We start from the raw sequence: 26,103 nt of genomic DNA, 5'->3' as shown, positions 1-26,103 counted from the left end.
ATGACGGCGCTGAGTGGGTGTATCCCCAGCATCTCAGCTGGGCTGCTGCCCGTGGTGAACTACCTTTTCTGCATTCGTTTGAGGGAACGTGTGGCTTTATTGTTGATGTAAACAATTACACTGCTGAGCAGTTTTATGAGCTGTTTGTGTCAGCTGATTTGATTAGACATTTTGTTCATCAGACAAATCTGCATGCAGCACAGTTTATTGAGAAAAATCCCAATTTACCTCCACATTCCCGTGTTCGTGCTTGGTTTGACACTGATGAAAACGAAATGAAAAAATTCATTGGGATTTTGATGTTGATGGGAATAATCAGAAAACCAGATATTGAGATGTACTGGTCTACAGATCCTATGTATGCAACACCTATTTTTGCAGCTGTCATGACACGTAACCGATTCTCTTTGCTGCTGAAATTCTTTCATTTGAATGACAACAGAAACGAGCCAGATAAGAAAGATCCAAACCGTGACCGCTTGTTCAAGCTACGTCCTTTGACTGATCATTTATTTGAAGCATTTCAGTTGCCCTACATGCCAGGACCGTCAGTTGCAGTTGATGAAAGTTTATTGTCGTGGAAGGGCCGCTTACAGTTTCGACAGTATCTACCATTGAAAAGGGCACGGTTTGGTATCAAGATGTTTTGCTTAGCTGAGAATTCAGGTTACATTTATAGATTTCGTGTATACACTGGCAACTTGCACAACATTTAGTGGTCAATACTGCTTGAATAAATGTAAAAAATGTAAAAAAAATGTAAAAAAGTAAAAAAACAAAAATTGTTCAGATTTCGCCTGGCTTGGGGAATATTTAGGGAGTTGGCGGTTAAAGGGTTAAGGAGATAAAATATTACTGAAGAAAGAAAAAAAAAACTAAAACAGCCAAATGGGGCTATGCATACGAACTTAAAAGGTTTAAATAAAACAGAAATATATACGTTTATTTTTACTTCCTTAACTTGTGGAGGGTGTATCCTGTAGCAAAGCCCTAACTTTTTTCGTGAAAGCCCATTTCAGTGAATAAGTCTTAAAAACAGGTGTAAAGATATTGACAATAAGCTACGCAAACCCACCAAGACATGGAATCGTTTAAATCAAGTATCATTACACCTTCCTTTCTTAAAGAGAAGTAAGGTAGTACTTATAAGCTTACATATATATATATATATATATATATATATATATATATATAGACATACATACATATATATATATCTATATCTATATCTCTATATATCTATATATGTATATCTATACAGTAATCCCTCCTCCATCGCGGGGGTTGCGTTCCAGAGCCACCCGCGAAATAGGAAAATCCGCGAAGTAGAAACCATATGTTTATATGGTTATTTTTAGAATGTCATGCTTGGGTCACAGATTTGCTCAGAAACACAGGAGGTTGTAGAGAGTCAGGAACGTTATTCAAACACTGCAAACAAACATTTGTCTCTTTTTCAAAAGTTTAAACTGTGCTCCATGACAAGACAGAGATGACAGTTCTGTCTCACAATTAAAAGAATGCAAACATATCTTCCTTTTCAAAGGAGTGCGCGTCAGGAGACAGAGAACAAAGCAAGCAGTCAAAAAAAAATCAATAGGGCTTTTTGGCTTTTAAGTATGCGAAGCACCGCCGGTACAAAGCTGTTGAAGGCGGCAGCTCACACCCCCTCTGTCAGGAGCAGGAAGAGAGAGAGATAACCACAGAAAAATAAAGTCAAAAATCAATACGTGCCCTTTGAGCTTTTAAGTATGTGAAGCACCGTGCAGCATGTCCTTCAGGAATCAGCTGCACACAGCCCCTCTGCTCACACCCCCCTACGTCAGCGCAAGAGAGAGAGAGAGAGAGAAAGTAAGTTGGGTAGCTTCTCAGCCATCTGCCAATAGCGTCCCTTGTATGAAATCAACTGGGCAAACCAACTGAGGAAGCATGTACCAGAAATTAAAAGACCCATTGTCCGCAGAAACCCGCGAAGCAGCGAAAAATCCGCGATATATATTTAAATATGCTTACATATAAAATCCGCGATGGAGTAAAGCCGCGAAAGGCGAAGCGCGATATAGCGAGGGATCACTGTATATCTATATATATATCTATATATATATATATATATATATATATATATATATATATATATATATATATAAATAAATAAATCCCCACGAAGTACTGCTTTTAAATTTTTATTAAGAAGAAAAGCTTTTTAAATTGAAGGAAAATATCCCAATAACAATTTATTAACGATCTGTTTTTTTGTGAAGCAGCCTTAACACAGCTTTTCCGCTGTTTTATAAACGAACGCCATATAAGGTCTTCCTTTTTCCTTGCTTCGCCAAGGAAGGAGCCTTTTTATTAAATCCAAGGGTTCTTCGCTTTTTTTTTTGTTCGTTTATTACGATTGTTATAGTTCTCTTTGTATACCACGTTGTCAGTTCAGCACTCCGGTTGTAATATGACCAAGCCGTGCAAGCTAACTGTTAAGAATGCAACGTATAGTTGTACAGGAGAAAAGCAATCTTGCCTCAAATCAATGGCAACCTTTTGTAGGTCTATGAACTTAATTTAAACTTTAAGTTTACACGGTGCTTTCTTTCCGAAGTACCTGCACTCATGAATATGTCTGTATGCGTCAGTCGCTCAAATCCCCGCGCTTCGCACCGCCGAAGTACTGCTTTTAAATTTTTATTAAGAAGAAAAGAAAACCTTTTAAAATTGAGGGAACATATACCAATAACAGTTTGTTAAGGATCTGTTTTTTTGTGAAGCTGCCTTCACTCGAGTGATCACTTCGAGCTGACTTGCTGGCTAACCATAAGCGTTACCTGGTAGGTAACCACCCATACAATCAGATTGTGAATCAGACTACGAATGCCGTGAATGTAATTACCCCGATCTACATGCTGTCAAATAAACGAACCACACGCCGTGGCGCAATTTTAGGGGCTTCGCCTCTAGCGCTGACGTCCGAGGTTCGATTCCCGTAAGGGAGTGAAGTGAGTGGGTGGTTACCTACCAGGTAACGCTTATGGTTGGCCAGCAAGTCAGGTAACATCAGCCACGGTGCCTTCAGTTGTGAGAAGCAGATCATAGAATGGATGAAAATAGTTTACTGTCAAATAATGCAAAGAGTATGCGACACGTCTTTCCCCCTTATTCTTGGCTCATCAGGCGTACACACTCATTGCACTCGCTTACGGTAATCGAATCTCGGACGTCAGCGCTAGAGGGGCTTCGCAGCGGTGAAGTATTGCTTTTAAATTTTAATTAAGAAGAAAAGAAAACCTTTTTAAATTAAGTCTTAAAAAGAGGTGTAAAGATATTGACAATAAGCTACGCAAACCCACCAAGACATGCAATCGTTTAAATCAAGGCACGAGTCGAAAAACACCATCCCATAATATTAGTTAACGATTAACACATTTCTATATGTATTGTAAGCATACAATACAACTGATAATATGTTGCGCTTATTTATCTGGTGTACCGACATTTTTGCGCGTTTAACGGCTGAAATCTAACGTGGTTTGTGCGCTTCAGAATGAAAACAGTTTGCATTTACCTTTTTAATAAAAGGCGAGCTTTTAAGCCTGAGAGATCACCCCGTAAATGCACACGTTTAATTGCACGTGTTAATACTGTATGCTTACACAGTATTAAAAGACACTCAACAATTAACGTCATTTACCTTCGTTCCCGCGTTTGACTCGTGCTGTAAATCTCTTCCTCGTTTTCAGTTCACGTGATTACGTAGGAGGCGTAATACGTGATGACGCGATACGTGACTCCGCCTCCTCCATTAGAGTATATGGACAAAAATCAGGTTCCAGTTATGACCATTATGCGTAGAATTTCGAAATGAAACCTGCCTAACTTTTGTAAGTAAGCTGTAAGGAATGAGCCTGCCAAATTTCAGCCTTCTACCTACACGGGAAGTTGGAGAATTAGTGATGAGTGAGTGAGTGAGTGAGTGAGTCAGTGAGTCAGTGAGTCAGTCAGTCAGTCAGTCAGTGAGGGCTTTGCCTTTTATTAGTATAGATATATTTAAAATAATTAAGTTATTTTAAAGGGTTTTGCATCGCAAGAGATGTGAACTTGCATCTCAAAATGTAATGTGAAAGAGGCTATTTTGACACTGTGTTCCCCAAATGTGTTTTTTCTGTTTGTAAGATGAAAGTGCAATTCACCCAAACCAAATCTTAAAGTAGGCATTTGGATTTCTGTGGACAGGCACTAGTCAATAAGACTTTCTAATAAAAAATGGAGATAATCCTGGTTATGGTTTTGAGAAATATTTTAAATAAAGCATTGTACCAAAAGAATTTAAGAAAAATGAACAGCAACAATACTGATGTACTAATCAATCAAGGAATAATATTCAATCACCCATCCATCCATCCATTTTCCAACCCGCTGAATCCGAACACAGGGTCACGGGGGTCTGCTGGAGCCAAACCCAGCCAACACAGGGCACAAGGCAGGAACCAATCCTGGGCAGGGTGCCAACCCACCGCAGGACACACACAAACACATCCACACACCAAGCACACACTAGGGCCAATTTAGAATCGCCAATCCACCTAACCAGCATGTCTTTGGACTGTGGGAGGAAACCGGAGCGCCCGGAGGAAACCCACGCAGACACGGGGAGAACATGCAAACTCCACGCAGGGAGGACCCGGGAAGCGAACCCAGGTCCCCAGGTCTCCCAACTGCGAGGCAGCAGCGCTACCCACTGCGCCACCGTGCCGCCCATAATATTCAATCATATTAATCAATATTAGATATTAACCAAATGATACATATTAATTATATTATTCTATCATTAATTATATTAATGATACACTTAACAGCAAAAAAGTGCATCACCAAGGCAGGCAACACATACTGTATATTTCAAGTATAAGTAAAATGAACAGTGTGGTGGGTGAAAGATAAGCAAGAGAAAAAAATAACTTCTATATGAAGCTGAATATAGCTTTTTTTTTGTTGAATCCTCTCATTAAATCATCTTTCCATAATCTTCCCACTTGTGAGTTGCATTCTGCCAGATGTAGCATTGTTCCATTTAATATCAGATTAAGAGGCTTTTCCAGTCTCATTTGTAATTAAACTAGTGGGTTTCAAATTTCATCCATTTTCTAATATTATACTATAATTATTGGAAAATTATTCTGTCTGCTTTGCAATTATCAACATTCTACTGTAATGACTTTGGAGTATATACAAGGTTCCATCGAAGGTAATGCTGAGCTACCACCAGGTCTGACTAACCAGGACTAGCAGTCTGATTGGGCAGGCATGGCCCCCTGACACCCTCTCACAATGAGGGGTTTGGTGTAATTCAGTGACAAATGCCCAAATCTGTGCTTGTACAGACTTGGCATATTCATAAGAGTATGCAGATTCATTGCTCATTAAACTCAAGTTTCATTGTTCAAAATCTGAAATAAAATTACTTTTTTTAATAAAAAGTGTCATAAATATTGGCATACATGCTGATATCTTAAACAATAAAATTAAGTTAGGTAAAATAGTAACTCTGAACAACAATATAATAACAAAATGATTTCTTGTTTGTTTGCCATCAATTAGGTGGATGTTAATAATTCTTTCACTAATTCACTATTATCTGAATGGTGGTAGAGTGGGTGGTGCTGCTGCCTTACAGATCCAATATCCTGGGTTGGTTGGTTGGAGTCTGCATGGAGTAGAAAATCAATTTATAGTCAATGATTGCCTTAAGTCTGGAACCCATGGCCATCTCCAAGTGCTGGGTTTCCACCCTAGTGATACCTTGCCAGACCTTTACTGCTGCTGACTTCAGTTGGTTCTTGTTTGTTGGACTTTCTGCCATCAGCTTTGTCTTCAGCAATTGAAATGCATGTTCAATTGGGTTGGGGTCAGTTGATTGACTTGGACTTCTCTCTTCTTTTTCCAACATTCTGGTATATATTGATCTTAGCTTCCTTTGTCCAAACAAAATCGTTCCAGAACTGGGCAGGCTTTTAAAAAATGTTTTCTGGCGAAGTCTAATCTGTCCTTCCTATGCTTGAGGTTTACCAGTGGTTTGTGCCTTGTTGTAAACCTTCTGTCTTTACTTTCATGAAGTCTTCTCTTGATGGTAGTCTTTAGCAATGACAGATCTACCTCCTGGAGAACGTTCTTGGTTTGGCTAAATGTTGTGAACTAGTTCTTCTTCACCAAGTACATAATTCTGCAATCACCCAGCACAGTTGTTTTCAGTGGTTTTCCAGACCTTCTGGTGTTGCCGAGTTCTCCAGTGTGTTCCTTTTTTGAAGGTGGTACCAACTGGTTGGTGTGACTGGTCATCATTTTTCTTCTATCACTCTATCACTCTTTTGTTTTCTCCACCTAATGATGGACTGTTTTTATTTGCATGGACAGCTCTTTGGACCTCATATTACAGGTTCACAGTGACAGTTTCCACATGCTAATTCCCCACTTTGAATCAATTCCATGATTGATTTAATTCGAATCCATTGTGGTGGCATAGAGAGCCAAAATTATGAAAATTGTGTCACTATCCAAATACTTATGGACCTGACTGTAGTAAACTTGTTTCCCATCACTAAAAACCTGTGAGTTGTACTGATTAAGTACATAATCAGAATATCTTAACACTTTACTGTCCTCATGTAATAAAAAACAGGAAGCATAATTTCCACAATTACCTTTGTGTTATTTAGTTGTGCCAGACCGGTACATGCATTGGCAAGAAGAAAATCCCCACTTAAGACAGCCATTTTATTTCCAAATTGCATATCATTCAGGGGGCCATCTGAAGTTGTCCAGTCTTTGAGATTTACGATGCCACGATGAACCAGGAAAGCAGAATGAATCAGCTCAGTGATCTCAGCAAGGTTACGTTGACTGAAAGAGGAAATGTACACCATTATACTTGGCACCATATTTAATGTCTGAAAATATTGTGGACAAGTAACACAAACTAAAAGAAAACAGTTGTAATATAGTATGTTTATTTTATATCCACCAATTCATGAAATATACACCATTACCAATACATTGTTAGGCAGTGCACTAAACAGAGGTAGAGAAAGATATATATTTAATTCTTGTAAGACTGTACTCATTTGATACTTGCAGCAGCAGTTTTAAAACTTTTTTAATAAAATGTAAAAAAATCTTCAGCACAAAGCAGTGTTTTAAGGAGTTAAATTGTGACACAAACACAATAACAGACACCAAAGACTATGCCTGTTCACAGCTTTTTAGCTCCTTCTACTTAATATCCTTGAATCTTCAAGGGATATCAGTACAATAGTTGTACCTTTATAACAAAAAATGAAAAAGAAAAAATATTAAATTAAAAAACATTAAATTTGAGTTTGCAAGTTAACTTCTGACATGTTAGAAAATAAATATCAAGATAGGAAACTAGCACATTTTAGCTAACAGCAACTCATCTCTTCTTGTTTAAAATGGTTCTCATGTTTTAACTAATTATATAAGGACTATTTAAGACATAAATGGTAAACAATTATCTATTCATATCATCGTATATTCTTTACAAATTCATAAAGGCATGCAGTTGATATTGACTAAACATATTAAATAAGTACAGAATATTTGGAAAAACACATTTCTGCTTCAATGTTACATTGTCCCTGAATGAAAATAACATTAAAAAGGTTTGGATCTTTCTTTATATAACATACATAAAAAAAATGAAATGAAGTAATAAACTAAATATAATAAAGGTCAGCAAGTGATTAGTGCTGTATCCTGGACATTATATTTGTTAAGTTTGCACATTCTTCCCCCATCTATGTGGATTATCCTTGAGGTACTTAGATGCATCAGTCTTACTGATGACTTTGTAGGTGTGTGCAGGAAAAGCACCAGCAATGAACTGCCGTTCTGCGTAGAGTTGGTTTCCGGCCTTGTGTTAAATGCTGCCTGGAGATGCTCTGGCTACCTGCGACCTTAAATTGGGCTAAAAAGATTTTAGAAAGTTTGAATGTACAAATTTAAATATGTCGAAGTATCTTGTTAGAGGTAATTTAAAAACATAAAATAAAGAACAGGCAAAATAAAAATAATATCAAGAACCCTGAAGGATCAAATACTTGTGGATATCACATTCCAAGAGATTTTTGTGACAATTCTGACATATAGTAGATGAGATGGTGTGAATTAAGAGCTTCTAGCACAAAAGAAAACTACGGGATTGAAATAACCGCTTGAAGACCAAACCTACTCAAGCACCCTTCATTTGCTAGAAAGCCATGTTTTCTTAATTTAGCCACACACCATGGAACATCTGCAGTTCTTTTATACTAAGAATGCAGACAACACGGAACTTCAGTGATGCCTCATTTCCCCATTTGAAGGTAGCCATTAATATTAAGAGGGAAAGACCCACACCTCTCTGACCTCTGCTACTCAAGTGTGCCAATGACACTGCTGTCTCTTCATTCAGCCTACAAAGTGCTTTTATTAGAAGAGAAATAATGTTTAACCATACAGTTAATTAGATTTATAGCGTACATTTATTTTAGAAGCTTCACTTAAAACTACACACTAGAATATATATAGTTGCAGATTACTGCTATTAATTTTGTTAAGTGGTTATATATTAAAACATCATAATGATGCTTTTTAAATTCTTGCACAGTTTCTAGTATTCTAGCTACTTTTCTCAGAAAATACAGCTTTTACTCACTGTTATTTAAATACTCTCTTTATTGCATGTCATCCTCACTGGCAGCAACTACCTTAAAACCTTGACTTTTAATGATCATGTGTTTACTGAAAATTTACATTGAGGAAAGTAAATTTTAAAGTAGAAGGAAATTATTCTCTTTCAATAATATAATATATCTGACAAATTACAAATTTTAAAATACAACCAGCCTGCTTGTGCCAAGATTTTCGACTGTGAAGAAGACTAATGTGTGTACACAGCCGCTCATCTGTCAGACACAAAAGTGTTATTTGGTAGATTAGGAACAGCAGCCACTTTTACAAGAATATTTATATCTAAAGTAAAACAGCACAAACAGTACATGACACATCATAAAGCACTGCAAAAATAAACAGTCTGGCTCTGCTAGCTTTGTTATGTGGTAACTAACACAGGAAATGATGATCAAACCTTGGGAAGCGTGAAGAGAGTTTTCAGTGATACAGTCCTCTATCTATTAACACCCCGCACAACTAGCCAGTATTCCCTAGAAAGAACTTTTTAACAAATCTAACCAGTGCATCTTTTCTTTTGAATAAGATTTAAATACAGCCTTGAGATGGGTGCAGAGGAAATATCTTCAGAGTGAACCACTGTGTATGGATGGGACATGATAAACCCCAATGACTTGCTTCACTTCATAGAAAACACTGAGCAAATGGGCACACACAAGTTCAAATAGAACTTGATTTTAACTATGTTTTCTGTTGTTTCAGACTTCAGGACAGCTAAAACATCGATTAAATTAGATTATTTATTTGAATTTTTTGGCCACCTAATTTAGAACTCCAAAATTTTGAAGGCAGTACTAGTGTTTACACCAACCGCATGAGCTAAAATCTTTTTTTCCCTACATTTTAAGGAGATCCTAATTTATCTTGGCATATTATTTATATTTTATTTACATTTTCTTTGGTTTAAAACATGTAGTTTTACATCGCACACACCAAAATCATATAATTAATATTGCAATTATAAACTACATGCCAGATATTAGACATTAGATATTAGACATATGCAGATGACACCCAGTTATACCTTTCATTTAGATAAAATGAAGTATCTCAGATGTTGTCTTTAATTAGTTGTGTTAGTGAATTAAAGGAGTGGATGGATGAGAACTATTTGTCTTTAAACACCGATAAAACAGAGATGTTAATTGTTGGAGGGAATGATGCTGATCACAACAATATTTTGTCATCATTTAACTCAGTTGGAATCCCCATTAATTTTACTGAGTCAGCCCGCAATCTAGGAGTTATCTTTGACTCTAGCATGTCATTTAAAGCACATATTACAAAGTTGTCCAAATCATGTTTCTTCCATCTTAAAAATGTTGGGAAATTAAGACACTTTCTAAATAAACAGGATTCTGAGAAATTAATTCAAGCATTTATTTCTAGTAGGTTTGACTACTGCAATGCAGTGTTCACTGGATGTTCAAACTTTTCTTTATATAGCCTCCAATTAATCCAAAATGCTGCTGCAAGAATTATTACAAGAACAAGAAAGTACGAACGCATAACTCCACAGTTCTTAAATCCTTACACTGGCTCCCAGTTAAGTTTAGGGCAGATTTCAAAGTCCTCCTTTTAACATGTAAAGCATTAAATGGCCAAGGTCCAGCTTACTTGTCTGAACTTATCATGACTTACAAACCAATGCGCACATTAAGATCTCAAGATGATGGTCTGCTTAGGATTCCAAGGATTAATAAAATAACAGTGGGAGGTCGAGCTTTTAGTTATAGGGCCCCTAAACTGTGGAATGGTCTGCCTGCTACTATAAGAGATGTCCAATCGGTCTCAGCTTTTAAATTCCGGCTGAAGACTCACTACTTCAGTTTAGCATATCATGACTAGAGCTGCTGATTAACAGTACATACTGCATCTCTGTTGTTAGTCATTAGCACTAAAACATAAGTAACATGATAGTTATAATTTGTTACTAACTCTCACCTATTCTGTTTGTCTTCTCGGTACTCAAACGTGGCACTTGGTGCCACGGCCCACCTGCCAAGTTGTTTTGCCTGCCTAAGGTAAAGTCATCCCTGATGGAGGATCGCAGGAATCGTGGGGTAGAGGGGTCCTTTCATCTGATTGGCTGGCCAAGCAATGTTTCAGCTGTGGAATGGCCAAATGGGGGAGGCAGCTTGATGGTTGAGGTCTCCAGGACTCTAAGCAAATCCAAATCATATTATGTGATATCATCTACTGTTAAATTCTGGTCCGTACTTTTTTTTTTATTTTTATACTGTATTGAAGATTTGTTCTGTTCAGTGTATTGTATTATCTTGACACCCTTCTTTTTGACACCCACTGCACGCCCAGCCTACCTGGAAAGGGGTTTCTTTTTGAACTGCCTTTCCCAAAGTTTCTTCCATTTTTTCCCTACAAGGGTTTTTTTGGGAGTTTTTCCTTGTCCTGTTGCAGCACTTCTTGTGTGATTTTGGGCTATACAAAAATACATTGTATTGTATTGTATTACATATATTTTATCATTTTAACAAACAAATTTAAATGGTTCTACAGTTTCTTTTCTTACTATATTTTTACCTTGTAATGTTTGAAGCAAATAATAATTTAATCAATTCATTAATTGATTTTACTAATGTTATAAATTACAATATAATGAATTAATCATAGAAAAAAAGAAGAATTCAATCAAATCTACTTTCATACATTTATATTTCATTTATATAAATAAGATCAAATCAATATCTGCACCCTCCAGAGTCAGATAGCTACATTATGTGAACAAAAAGCTCAATGTACAGCAGTTTCTAATACATACCGAGTCTCGTCTTGTTGACTTTAAAACATCAAAAAATTCTTCACAATGTGAATAGTGGAACAAAGCTTTTTAGACAAAGAAAAGTGAATCTTGTCTAATGTAATTAAAATAAAATGCAATTTTCCTACTGAATAACAGAGAATGGAATAGCTTGTTTATTTCAAATGAGTAAGATGAGAAGACAAACGAGCAGTGTGGTGTAAGATATTACAGATCATAGACAGAGGTTAGAGAAGTTAAGAGGTTGGGAGAATGCATTGATTACAGCGCGTTGCTGCACCCACCACATGACCCGAATTGGGACCCGAGTGCAGCACCACAGATTTGGACAAATACATTTCAAATATAACAAAGTATCACACCGTGTTTATCATGGACAAGTCAGTAACACAAAAACCATAATAACAATAATAAATTTATATTACAGATTTCATACACTGAATATACACACACACATAAATACGTATGTATAAGGTAAGTGGTTTTGCATTTTTGGAAAGTACATAGGAAAATATATATATATATATATATATATATATATATATATATATATATATATATATATAGATATATATATATATATATATACATATGGGAGTTGGGGGGGTTGTGGCGGCGATGGGGGGGATACAGGTCGTAACGTTTTATTTACTATGAACATGTTCTAATTAAGTTTGCGTATGCTGGGTTTATGTCCAAATGTCTGTTAATGCCGTTTTTGTCTCATAGCCAAGATTCAGCCAGCTCTCTGGCACTTTTAGTACTGGCCTTAAATCTTACTTGTACATTGTCCCAATTAAAAGTATGTCCTGTTGATTTTGTATGTGTATAGATCTGTGATCGTGGGTCCTTCCTTCTAACGGCTTGCGATGTTCCTTTCATTTCCATTCCATGCAGTTCTTGCCCAGCGGTATACATAGGACAAACATCAAAAAGAATTGCAACTCGCATATAGGAACATCGCAACGCCGTTCGCCTCCTGCTCGCTTCACTCTCCAATCACCCTTCGTGTCTCTGCCAGCCGCGTTGTGGGTTAAACAAACCACCCCAAAGAGACGCGGTCACTCCTCCGAAAGCCCCTCTTAAACGTTAACACAAAGGGGAAACAAATACTGTTTTTTTTTTACCTCCTCTTTGCGCGATCTGCTGCTGGCTTGATGCTGCCGTGCCGTGGCGCGTGATCTATATATATAATTTAGAGAAGCACAATATATCGGGAACAGTATTGTTATCAGCCGATGATCATTAAAAATGACGACACTGAAATCGGTCAGATGTGTACATTTTAACCAATACAGCCAACCGATATAATTCAGGCTTGTCAACACTGTCAGTTCACTAAATAATTAAATGTTGTTTTCATTGTTCAGTGAGGCAGACATTAAGCTGCAGAAAAACATGCATGCAAGAGCAGCACCTTGCGCTCACAAAAAAACACCACGGGGTTTCCTAGTTTTGCTGACAGGAGCACTACGTGCGTTATTTATTCATTGGGCAGAAACCACATTCGACTACCACTGAGGTAAAATAACAGAATTATAAAATGAACAATAATCATACTACTTAAGTTGACCAGACATCCCGAATGGGAAAAAAACACAAGTTACGGATTAAATTTTTTTTTTAAACACAAACCATACACTGCAGCTTCCAAACACCCAATCAGTATCATCGTGTATTTACCGGAAACTCACAATCAGCACTGCGAGGCGGCTTTCTGGGGCTGTGTATAACTTAAGAGTGCAAGACAAACTGCTCCACAAACATTAGCTGAGAAGAAAATGAACATGTTAACGGCATCACCTCGCTTTTTTCGTCAGGTTTTTACAATTTATGTTTGCCAGATTGCCTACAAAACTGTCATTGCAGCGGTGCAGTTTGTGGGTTTTTCCACTGTAGATAGTCGACTTGCTATGGAAAATTAGTGGAGGAATTTAACTTAGTGGACACTTAGCAAAAAGGATGAACAGGTTCGCCTACATGGTAGAATGCAGCTTCAAGTTTTGTATAATGCATCTCCTGTGTCTAAACTGTAAAAGATTTTAAGACAAGATTTATTCCAGTTTTAATGTAAGCATTACTTTAAAACAAAATCACCCTGAAATATACAACAGTCTCTCAACATTTCAAGGTACACCTGCATTACAAAGTGTTTCATTTTGGAATAGCTTGTGCTAAATCTCTTAAAAGTGCATCTGCATCACATTTTATACAGAATGCCCTTTATATGACCTAAATCATTATACGTCAAGCACTCAGCATCACAAGTTTTTATTAATGGCGGTGGTTGGTACAGGTGGTTGTCCTGTTTTTCTTTACCACAAATCTGGTCAACCTAATAATATTTTTTTTATTATAATATAGGGTAAATGTTTGTAAACTTTTTTTTTTTCAGCTGAATAACTATCTCAGCAAGCCCCCTATCTCCAGAAATAACTTCACCCTCCAATATTGGAAAAGCAATGCAGCTTGTTTCCCAACCTTGGCCAAGGCAGCGTTCAAGTACCTATCGGCACCTTGTACCAGTGTGGACAGTGAACGCCTTTTTTAACTGTGTCAAATATAGTAAATGAAAAGAGAAAGAGGCTTGCTGGTGAAAAGGCAGAAATACTTCTGTTTGTTAAGAAAAACCTACCATTTGTACTTTTAAAGAAGCCAACTTAAGCCCAGGGTTACTGGCCTCATTGTACACTTTATTTTAGTTTTACTTAAAGTAATATATGTCTGATTATAGCGCAAAGAATATGCATTCATTTTGTTGTTAATATACCCAATGCCATGCTATGTAATGGTATGGTGTCTTGATGTGCTTAAATTACTCAGAATTTGTATGTTAAGCAGATTTTTGTGCATGATCTGGAGTATTTTTTCTATAGAGATGAGCCATATCTTGTTCTTTATCCCCTGAATAAAGTACTGGCTGCTTAAATAGCAAAGAAGAGCATAAAATTCAGCAAGTTAATAAAAAGGTAATCTCTGTTTCACATGCTACTGTTGTTTCATTGATAATGCATAATATATTTTCAGCATACCTAAAACATTCATACCTAAAGTAAATTAAAAAAATATATATCGACCATCGGTTATCAGTGTTGGCAAAGATGGACAAAAACATATAAGTTATCGATATCGCCCAGAATTTCCATATCAGTGCATCACTAATATATATATATATATATATATATATATATATATATATATATATATATACACATATATATATATATATATACAAACACACACACACACACGCACGCACACACTGTTTGTGTGTATATATCATATATCATACCATACCATATATCTATCTACTATGTATATACATTGTGTAGAACTATAAATAAGTCTCAGGCAAAGCCTGTTTAGTTGAAAAGCTCTATATGCAAATAGTATATCACTCAGAAATAAAGATATCAAAAACAGTAAACGCCCTGGCCCATACATTATAGTACACAGAATGCTCTCTCAGGCAGTGTGCTGAATATGTCCTATGAGTTTGCAGAAATCCACTAAATGAAAACAGTGAGATGAGAGTACCAGAATTTTTATGTTGGGAATTCAGCTTTTAAGTTATGGGCACATATTTGTTTCACCTCTGCTGGCCAACACTGCATCTACAACTAGCATTATAATACAGCTAGTCAGTGGATAGAGTCTTCTTCACCATACCAAGGTTAAGCCATCACACAGATTGCAAAACAGGGCACACAGATAATTCTAATATTGCTACAACCAACAACTTCTCACAATCTGACCAATAACCTGCAAAGATTACAGAAGCTGATACCACAATGTTTCTTGATCAATTCTGCACAAATCACAGAACTAACGACATGAAATCATTAAGAGTAAGTAATGTCTTGCCATTACTCTAGCACCCCATGACACAAAACTAGATTAAATAGTTTTGAGAATGTTATGTTATTTTTGATTTTAATAATTTCATATGTGACTAATCTCCCTACACTAGACACAACTATAAATACTAAATTTCATTTTAGTTGATTACATTGAACCATTTTCTTTTTGATTGGAGAAGAACAGAAATATTTAATCTATTGAGATAATACACTTTACTCATTTTTAGATCTGGTTGCACTGTGCTATGAAGAGTGCTATATTTTAAAGTTTGGATTCAGACCAAGCAATGCTGTAGTCATTTTCAAATGATATCTTTTATTTAGCTTAGAAGGTTGCAAATTTATTTACTTTGTTGGCAAACAGTAAAGTAAGTTAAGTGCTTCAAAACAGTATAGAAAATGACATTATTTTAAAAGTTATATAAAAAGTGTTCAATAAAGTTTTGGTTAAAGCCAAGAAGTCTTGCAAAAAGATAAACTAAAAGCAAGGGGTCAGTCTCATTTGTGTTTACTGATTTGCATTTTGCAGCATGAATATTTATTTACATTATTTATGTCTCATTCTTGATATAAACCTGAAAGAGCAGATTATGACATAATGGAAGTCCATATGTGAGGAGAGAAAGCTTCATACAAATTGTGGATTGTTAAGTATCTGCATAATATAAGTAAAGGAAGTGTTTAAAGGACTCTCTTGATTAAATGCTGGGCTTAAACAGAGTTCAAATTAGGGCTAATTTCCAAAATGCAGAGTAACAATCTTCTTATTCAAATAAACAATGCATAAACCAGGTGAAAAATAAAATTACACCGTAAATGTCAGTTAAAATCATGGGTTATCCTAGAATTAACTGGATTGAAGCAGGTATTTTTTTTATTACTTTTTCCTCTTTTTCAGTTATTAAATATGCCAATTCATGTGTTTGGTCAATTTGTAAATTTTTAATAAATTGATCAAATTTTAGAATTTTTTCAAGAATTGTCCTATAATCCATTTTTAAATGTCCATGGATTAAAAGAAAAGAGAATTGTCTTTGTTCCATAAAGCTTCATAGCATTTTTTCCAAGAGTATAAATTTATTTTTGGATGGTTAATTGGCATGAACCGAGATAAAGGGATGTAAAAGATTAGGGTTCTATAGTTTGTTCTACAATCTTTATCAGAAAAAAGAACACTTTGACATTAAAGCTTTATTGCAGCACAAAGGCACACGCAGCATAAGGCAATAAACTTCACTGAATGTTCATAACCTATGAATTCCCATGATGACAACCTTTGAATGAGTTTACACATGGAAAGCTCTGATAAAACAATACACATTATTTAGCAGTCATCTCAGTGTACTATAAAGCCTATTTGCTAGCTGATTACCATATTGCAGCCAGTTTTAGTGAGCTCTAGTCAAGCACGATACATTTTACAAATGCTGCATGTCAAATGGGAGGTGACAATTACAGAAGATATCAATAAACATCATACTGAATGGTAATGAGGCGTACTACAAGGTCCAGCAGTCACAATGAGAGTGCCAGTTTAAATGAGTGTGGAAGAGGTAATGGAAATTTCTCACTGCTCATTAGACAGCCAGTGACAGCTACCGCAAGATTTTTTCAGTCCCATGCTGCTAAGAATTAAACAGTCAAGAAGTTATTTGATAACAATGTGGATTTCAATACAACAAACTGTTGGCATATATTAAAAATAGTTTAGTGATTCTACCTTTGTACTGTCAAGGTAACAATATTAAACTAGAATGAAATCAAATGTATGGATTTGTAACTTTCCACCTTGATACAAATACAGAAACAGTGGCCAATGAAGATTTTGCCTCCTGTACACTTCTGGGTGTATCTTATGGATTCTGACCTGTAATTACCTATTTTTGTGATTTCCTACTGTATATAGCACAACTACAACTGGAACATCTGGGATGACCTAAAAATAGTGGCACTGCTACTTGGAACGCAGCTTGGATATATCAAGTACTGTTGTTTCATTTGCGAATGGAAAAAGAGTCTCATTACACACTCTATAACCATTTGTTTCCAGTGTGGCACAAAATACATTTGTCGAACAAAGATTTTTTTGCCTTGTCTTCATATAAAACTTAAACACATTTTGTGAAAGCAATGAACAAGGAAAATGAAGAATTTCAATATCTGAGACTGATGTTTCAGTGAAAAACAGATTCCAAGATTAAGGAAAGCATTTTTAATCCACAAATCAGATATGTCATCAATACCAAGGGATTTGAAGATCTGCTAGAGGAGTCAGAGGAAATTGCATCAAAGGCATTCAAGGATGTTGTTGAGAATTTTCTTGATAACTACTATGATTACACCCTGCCTGAAAAAGGGGCCTCAGTTGCCTCGAAAGCATGCATATTGTAATAAGTTCAGTTAGCCAATAAAAGGTGGCATTTTGCTTGATTTTTCATTCCATTCATAATGGTTAACAAGGTACAATGCCCTACTACTACTTGATAACACAGAGCACCAAAGTACATCTAGCTGGCTGACAACATGCAACAAGTCGCTCAGGATTAATTTTCTGCACTCATACTTGCACTTCGTCTCTAGTAGTCTTTGTTGCAGTCAGTGAGGAAATGGTGAAAGATTTCACTAGGTCATTGCAACAATATAAAAGCAGCATCAGGGCAAGTATTGTTGGGCACTCAAACAAGAAGCATCAGATGTAGAGCACAAATGAGCTTTAGCTCAGCTGAAATAATGCAATGTGTCAGCATCATTAAGCGATTAAACACACTGAAATCAATAAAATAATTTCTCCAAATTCCTATGTGATAAAGTCAAGCTAAAATTATTTTTGCATTCAGCTTGAAGCTGTCTATCATAGTCTTTAAAATTTTTCAGCAAGCAAAACCTTTGGGGAAAAAAAAATGTTATTCTGTGCAATTAAACTAATCCAAGTCAGAGAAAGCAGCTTGTTTTTATATGTTTAAGTAACTCATGTATTTGTGACAGGTTGAAGTCTTTCAATGATTACTTATAGGCCAATAACATCTTTCTGAAGAAAACACTTTAAGAGATAATCACACAATAGAGGTGTATATTATCCACCTATATTCTAAAGACATGTACTGTATGTTAGTCTGTTGAGCGATTACAAACTGGTGCAATGTGAGATACCATGGCTGATAATGACTGAGAATGTGCCCTGTGATGGCACAGTGTCTGATACAAGGTTTGTTCCTGTTTCCTGTTGATTCCACACTGAACAGGCAGGATCCAACTCCACTTATATCTGAATGGGAAGGATGGCAAATGTCAATTTCACAAGGACTGCAACTTAAAAGAAGTGTATGAAAGACATAATTAATAATAAAAACTCAACGCTAGAAAAATAGCAACACAGACGGTTTAGCTTTGCAGAAACAAATATGTAATTAATAACTGCAGCGGCAAAGAAAGAACATCTGTTACTTTTACTTTCCACATTACAAAGAAAATTCTGTTCAAAAGCGACACAAAAAAATGGATATGTTTCACATCTATAGTATAATGCAAAGACTGGAAGCTAATGAAGGGTGCCAACTAGGAAACAGTGACCAAGCTTATGCAGTTAAGAGAGAGAGGTAATGTGTTTTTAAACTAAGCAATGGTGTAACAGAAAAAATTATGCATCTAGTTCCCAGAAGTGGAATATGTCAGTCACTTCCTGTTGCACCGGCTCTGGGAACAGACTACGGGTGTGTCCAAAGATCTAAACACATCACTTCTCTCAAGTACAGGGTCACATTTTTAACAGCAATAAACGTGATAAAGAAACCTTTATTCTTTGCTTACATGCCAAATGGAATGCAGACATGAATATATTTGACTCAGTGTTTTAGGCTAGCCCTCTGTGAATTGCCTTAACATTTAGGTACAGCTTGAAAGCTGTACACCAGACACTGTAACTGAACTATTTTTATTTCAAATTAACCCTTTTCAAGCTGTATGCAGATATCTTGTTGAACCACCATAAGATTGAATGATTATTAATTATCAGTATAGGTTCAAGCCTTTAAGCTCTTAAGTTTTAAAATGTATATACATTTTGAGTTACTGCAAACCATATATCACAGATATGGAGCATTTCACAGTTATATTTTTGTAGACCTACTTAAAGGAAAAAAATGACATCACTTTAGCTTAAAAAGGATTTTCTGTTGTCTTTTATATTTATGATCCACACCCTGGTTCAGCTTATTTTAATTTTCCAAAACTTCCATCAGCAGTTTATTAAATTCCCATTAATTGTCACAGGCCAGCACTGCTGTCTCACAGCTCCACAGACTTGGGCTGTTGACTCTAAGCTGACCCAGTACAAGTGAGTGTGGATGCATGTCTGACTGTAACCTTTGATTGACTGGCATCCCATCCAAGGCTCAGTTTTGCAAGGCTTGACATTTCTTATTTTCCCAACAGCATAAACGTTTAAGAAAATTTAAATTTAGTATGGTTAGGTTCTAAGAAAACATACTTAAACTATAAAGTGTCCTCGAAGGAGGGATGAAAGCTTCATGTGCATAATTTTTACTCAGTAAATGTTTGGTAGCATTTAAAAATAAGCAACTAATAATTAATTACTGTAGTGGTTAAAGTTCTCTAGTCTGGCATGATTTCAGTGAGCTGCACATGGGTGGGACAAAATTTCCAGCAGTTCCACCAAGCACAATTTGTCAGTCCTGGCTCTCACAATTATTAGGCGTCATGCTCCGGTTATAAAAATGTGTTCTTATAGACACAGCAATTAGTAGAATATAATGTTGAAACACTTTAAACATGTTAACATTTCCGAAGGAACATTCATTACATAACCAGAAATATTCCACTTAATTAATTTCACTGCTTGCAAGGATTGCTTTAGAGATTTTAAAAGACAAAGGATTAGTTTGAAATCTTTGTGCAGTGGAAGGGAAAAAGTGCAATAAATGAAGGATGCTGTCAGTTAACGTAATTTATGTTTACAATAAGTTAACTTTTACTAGCCTACCTCACATCTGCAAATGCTGTTAACAAAGCTGATTCTTGAGAAAATGGTGTGAACCAATACAAATCAAACAAGAAGAATTAAATCAAACAGTGAAAATACATGAACACTTCCCTTTGTTGAAATAAATGTGCAGGCAAAGAATGCTCAAAATGTTACATGGAGAAATTGGAAGACAGCAAGGATAGCACACATTTACTCATACTTGGTATTACAGTAGTCTCATTACTTTGAATATGAGACCGAACACTGTCCCCTACTGCAAGTGGCAGAAAATCTCAAAAGTGGTGGACATAAAGTGAAGTATGTGGCAGCATTAAAAGGAAGCTGAAAGCAACACATGCATGTAGAAAGGTTAAGCAGAAATACAAAAATTAAAGAAAAGCACCAAGTGGTGATGATTTATCAAGCACAGATAAGATGATATACAGTGATCCCTCGCTATATCGCGCTTCGCCTTTCGCGGCTTCACTCTATCGCGGATTTTATATGTAAGCATATTTAAATATATATCGCAGATTTTTCGCTGCTTCGCAGGTTTCTGCGGACAATGGGTCTTTTAATTTCTGGTACATGCTTCCTCAGTTGGTTTGCCCAGTTGATTTCATACAAGGGACGCTATTGGCAGATGGCTGAGAAGCTACCCAGCTTACTTTTCTCTCTCTCTCTCTCTCTCTTGCGCTGACTTTTTCTGATCCTGACGTAGGGGGATTGAGCAGGGGGGCTGTTCGCAAACCTAGACGATACGGACGCTCGTCTAAAAATGCTGAAAGATTATCTTCACGTTGGCTACCTTCTGTGCAGCTGCTTCGTGAAGTGACATGCTGCACGGTGCTTCGCATACTTAAAAGAACGAAGGGCACGTATTGATTTTTTTATCTCTCTCTCTCTCTGCTCCTGACGGAGGGGGTGTGAGCTGCCGCCTTCAACAGCTTTGTGCCGCGGTGCTTCGCATACTTAAAAAGCCAAACAACCCTATTGATTTGTTTGCTCCTTTGAAGAGGAAGATATGTTTGCATTCTTTTAATTGTGAGACTGAACTGTCATCTCTGTCTTGTCATAGAGCACAGTTTAAACTTTTGAAAAAGAGACAATTGTTTGTTTGCAGTGTTTGAATAACGTTCCTGTCTCTCTACAACCTCCTGTGTTTCTGCGCAAATCTGTGACCCAAGCATGACAATATAAAAATAACCATATAAACATATGGTTTCTACTTCGCGGATTTTCTTATTTCGCGGGTGGCTCTGAAACGCAACTCCCGCGATGGAGGAGGGATTACTGTACTGAGCACAGGACATAAGGTTACATCTGTGAATGCCAAGTCAAAAATATTCTCTCTTTTTAGCATTCTTTGTATAAAGCAAAATTTCCACCTAAGGAAAAATACATTCATAGATAGATAGATAGATAGACAGATAGATAGATAGATAGACAGACAGACAGATAGTTGATTAACAGAAAATGTATTCAGGGTCCATCCTCCAACTAACTTCTTATAAAAACACAAATAATATTAAAGAAGAAACACAAGCACACGCTAATGTAACTCCATTATGGATAACAATGTGGCTCTGTTTTAATTTCTCTTTTTCAGTAATTCAAATTGACTTTAAAAATGATATATAATGGGAAAAATAAAAGCCAAAAGAATAAAAATTAACAAGCCATCATTTTGTGATTATGGGGCTAGCAAAGATAGACTCTGTGTTAAGTATGCATTTGCTGATTTTAAAGAAAGCTGTATAATAGGAAAAAAATCAAAAACAAGTTGAATGTATACAGACATTAATGGATAAGTAATGGATAAGAAGGTAGAGGACTTTTTTCATTAAACATTACATTTCATCGAGAGCTATTTGCTAATGTTTCTTGACATTACAAATGAAGAATCTAACTTTCTTGATCTAATAAAAAAATATATAGAAAGAAATGGTATATATAATAAATAATAAACCCAAACATTGGCCATCATCCACCCCTTCTAACCCTCTTTCCAGTCCACCACCAGTTCTGCCACCAGGAACTATGGTGATGCCAATTCAACACAGCACCATACTCAACTAAGGGAGCCACCATATTACAACGATTTGATCAGCGAAGAAGCATAATTCCACTTTTGGATGGACTGAATGGATGCTCCATTATGCAGGCAGCTCTAGGTGAATTGAATTATTGTAATTCTGCCATGTAATTAGTTGAGGGAATCTTCCATCTGGAAGCAATAAGAAATTCAGCAGCTACTGTGCACAAGCAGATAAACCTAAATTGGAACACAAAAATAAGTTAAGCCCGAGACATCTCATTGTGTAAGAATTTGTGGAATTTGGGAAATTACAGCAAACAGTATCAAAGAAAGTGACCAAGAAGTTACTGACCAGAAAGCCGGAAGACAAAACCAGTACATGTTCATAAATGTGCTATGAACACAAATGAGTCAACAATGGGAGAGAGGATTTGGACAAAGTTCCATTAAGTGTGGTGTGCAAGGAGGGAGTTAAAACCTATGCCTATATTTAAAATGACTAAACTGAACTTTTGGATTCCTCAATAAACACCTTATTTACAGTATAGAAGCACAGTATCCCAGAAAAAATATGAGGATATAGTGACCACTTAGAGACAAGGATGTTTATAGGATAGACTTACACAACACAGGACTAAAGACCTCCAACCCCCCACATATCCCATAATTCCATAGGTGGAAAAGGGTCAAAGAAAATTAAACAACAAAGCGAATATTTAAAGAACTACCAAAAAACCCCTGCTCCTACAAAGTAAATACAAGCTAAACAGAAAGATAACCACATCTTGGAAGCACATCAATAGTTTAACAAGAGACACATAAAAAAGAGAAACACCCATCAACCCTAATAATAAATATACACAAAAAAGCCCCACCAATCAACAGCAGACACTGTAAACCACTATTTGTCTAATAAACTAAAGAGAGGCAATGCTGAAGAAACATAAAGAATCAACAGTGGAAACTACATTTAGCAATAAGAGGGCAATACTAAACATCCACAATAGCAGAAATATGGAGGACAATGGAGTGGCTTAATTAGCAAGCACAGTCCGAACATGATTCAGCGGGTACATGCTGCCTTACATCTTGCTGTCTAATGCCAGCTCAAAAACTCCCACACACATCTCAAAACAGGATGCAGGGAATAAAACATTCAAACTTTGGAAAAAAAGAGCACTTAGTTTGATTTTTATTGCTGGTTTAACTATTTGAAACATAGAGCCGTGATAGCACCACTCTAAATAAGGTTCTCTGGAATAGCAGGAGCAAGGCTTAGATATCTGTCTAGCTTTGTTCACGTGGCTTGGTTCAAAAGTTGGACAGCTTGATGAGTTCTATCAAGACAGCATTTAGATGTTAAACCAATAAAAACTAGCAGCAGCAGGATTGGTTTGGTAGTTGTAATCTTTGAAATCATCTTTTTGCACATTTTCCAAATTATACAGTTCTATATACTGTACACCCCTTCCCACTCTTTTCATCTTTAACCAGAAATTCCAGCAATATCTAGGCCTCCAGCTCCAATATTATATTCTAATTTTCCTCTGGATTCTGAAATTTCAGAAGGGCCTTACTTTTATATGTGTTTAAATGTAAATCTGGAGAATACTAAAAAAAAAATCACATATCACATACATGTCTGTATAATCATTTAAAGAATTATTTTAAAAATAATTCATAATAACTATCATGCTGTAGTCGGGGATTGGGGGTTTGAGACTTAAGATGGATTCTTTTCAGCATATCTTTAAAACTGGATGTTGAGAATGCCAGGCTTGATAGAGTCAGTGCTTTTTGGGAAAATTCTGTGGACCTTTGCAATCTACAAAGTTCTGTCATTCAACACAGAAAACTATTTTGGCCATGCTATGGACAGAAAAATAACTGTATTACCCTTCACTGACAGACAATTTCTATATTTTTCTAATGTCTCCTGTCCTCCAGGTCTACTGTGTTTAGTTTATGTGCTACAATTTCAATGTGCATGACTCCAATTTAACTGCTATTTTTGGAAGCACTTTACTATGGAAAGTTTACCTTTTTCAAATACTCCATAGTCACACTGGTCATGTCCACTCCAATCAGAAAGCACGTCTACATATTGGCATTCAGATCATTCATTTCATAAGGAGATTCTTCATTATCTCTCAGCATGAAGATTTGGATTCATAAACATCTCCTGTAGGCTTCAATGACTTCTTCAGAAAGCTAAAATCTTCTGAATGGATTCTTTGGGTGACCTGAGACGTCCTGTTACCGGATGAGTGAAGTCCAAGAAGACTAAGATAGTAGTTCGGGGTACAGAAATGGATTGGTTGAAATGTGTGGTCTGGTCAGGACTCAAGCACTAGTAATCACCATTGACTTGTTGGAAATTGACTTGAAAGGTCTTCTTAAAAATACGGTTTCAAAGAATAGTGCTATTCACATTATAATGTTAGGAGTCTGATAATGTCTGTATTGATTAAGCGTTAATTTACTGAAGAGAAAATATCAGTGAATTAATTTAGTATAAGCATATTTTAAGATATACTCAGCGATCTATGAGAGTCATAGATCATTCCTTCTACAAAGCATGCTTTTGACAGACATATAAATCAATGTTAGAAGTGATAAGGTAATAAATAAATAAGAAAATGGTATATAAAAAAATTAAAAAAAAAAAAGTTAAAAAATGTGACTATTCAGTGCAATCTTCTAGTAAACACTCAATAGAAATTTCCAAAATTCAAGACATTATAATGGGCAGACATAATAATATAAAAATAGCTTAATACCATAAAATCAGTTGTCTCCATACATTCATTAAGGATTATTTAGTTTAATATAGCTATGAAATGTCAGGTATTTATATTCTAGTTAAGATTAAATGAAGTATGAGACCTGAAATATGAGTTTAAAGTCAAAAGGTATTCTGTCAATACTCCTTCAAATCTAATAATTTAATTTTATGTTGGGGTTCCACCATAAATCACAAGAACCCTTATTAGTAAATGTTATTTCTTTTTTTTTTTTTCGTTTTTTTTGTTTTGTTGTCTACATATTAATTTTGAATCCAATTCAATACAAAATAGGCAAGCACCTTTAACTCCACAATATAGTTCATATTTCTGTACAGTTTTCTTCACAAACACAAAAAACTTGCCTATTTTGTGCTGAAGTTAGTTTAATATTAATTCAGACCACAAGAAGTCCTTCTGAGACAGCCAAAAGTACATCAAGAAAAGATGTCCTTATGTTTTTTGTTACATGAGTCTTCTTCAGGCTATATTCACAGAGTGGTTGGATATTTCTTGTATAGCAGAACAGCTTGTGTGATTTTAAATTTAACTAACCAACACAAACCAACTGCAGAATTGCTTAGTTAAGTTTCTCTTCCCAAATATATTCCAGCTGCTACTGTCCAAATTCATGACTAAGATCCAAACTATTATATTTAGATATGAGGACTTTGATCTAATGAATAGAACAAGTACCAATAGTTGTCCTGAAATGGCAGAAATTTGTAAAACTGTCAGGTTTATCTTAGGTGTCCATTGCATTGACAATCTACTCTGGCATGTGAGACATCTGCTTGGGTGATCTGATTGGCACATGGGTTTTCTGAACTTAAAGCACACTATTGTTATGCATAATCTACACTTGTAAAGGATTTAGAGCACCCTAATCATCCTGCATGACATGCACAATTAAATAATTTTCA

General features: G+C 35.9%; 1 protein-coding gene across 1 annotated transcript in view; it reads right to left on the bottom strand.

Annotated features, from left to right (window-relative positions):
* Positions 1-26,103, bottom strand: part of pdss2 (prenyl (decaprenyl) diphosphate synthase, subunit 2) — a 230,990-nt gene that overhangs the window by 106,328 nt on the left and 98,559 nt on the right. Inside the window, exon 3 of the mRNA XM_028797629.2 lies at positions 6,693-6,891. Within this exon, the coding sequence (XP_028653462.1) occupies positions 6,693-6,891 (199 nt within the window). The remainder of the gene's footprint in view (positions 1-6,692; positions 6,892-26,103) is intronic.

Source organism: Erpetoichthys calabaricus, chromosome 3 (genome assembly GCF_900747795.2).
Source record: "Erpetoichthys calabaricus chromosome 3, fErpCal1.3, whole genome shotgun sequence".
NCBI lineage: Eukaryota > Metazoa > Chordata > Cladistia > Polypteriformes > Polypteridae > Erpetoichthys > Erpetoichthys calabaricus.
This window is presented reverse-complemented; position numbering and strand designations above follow the sequence as displayed.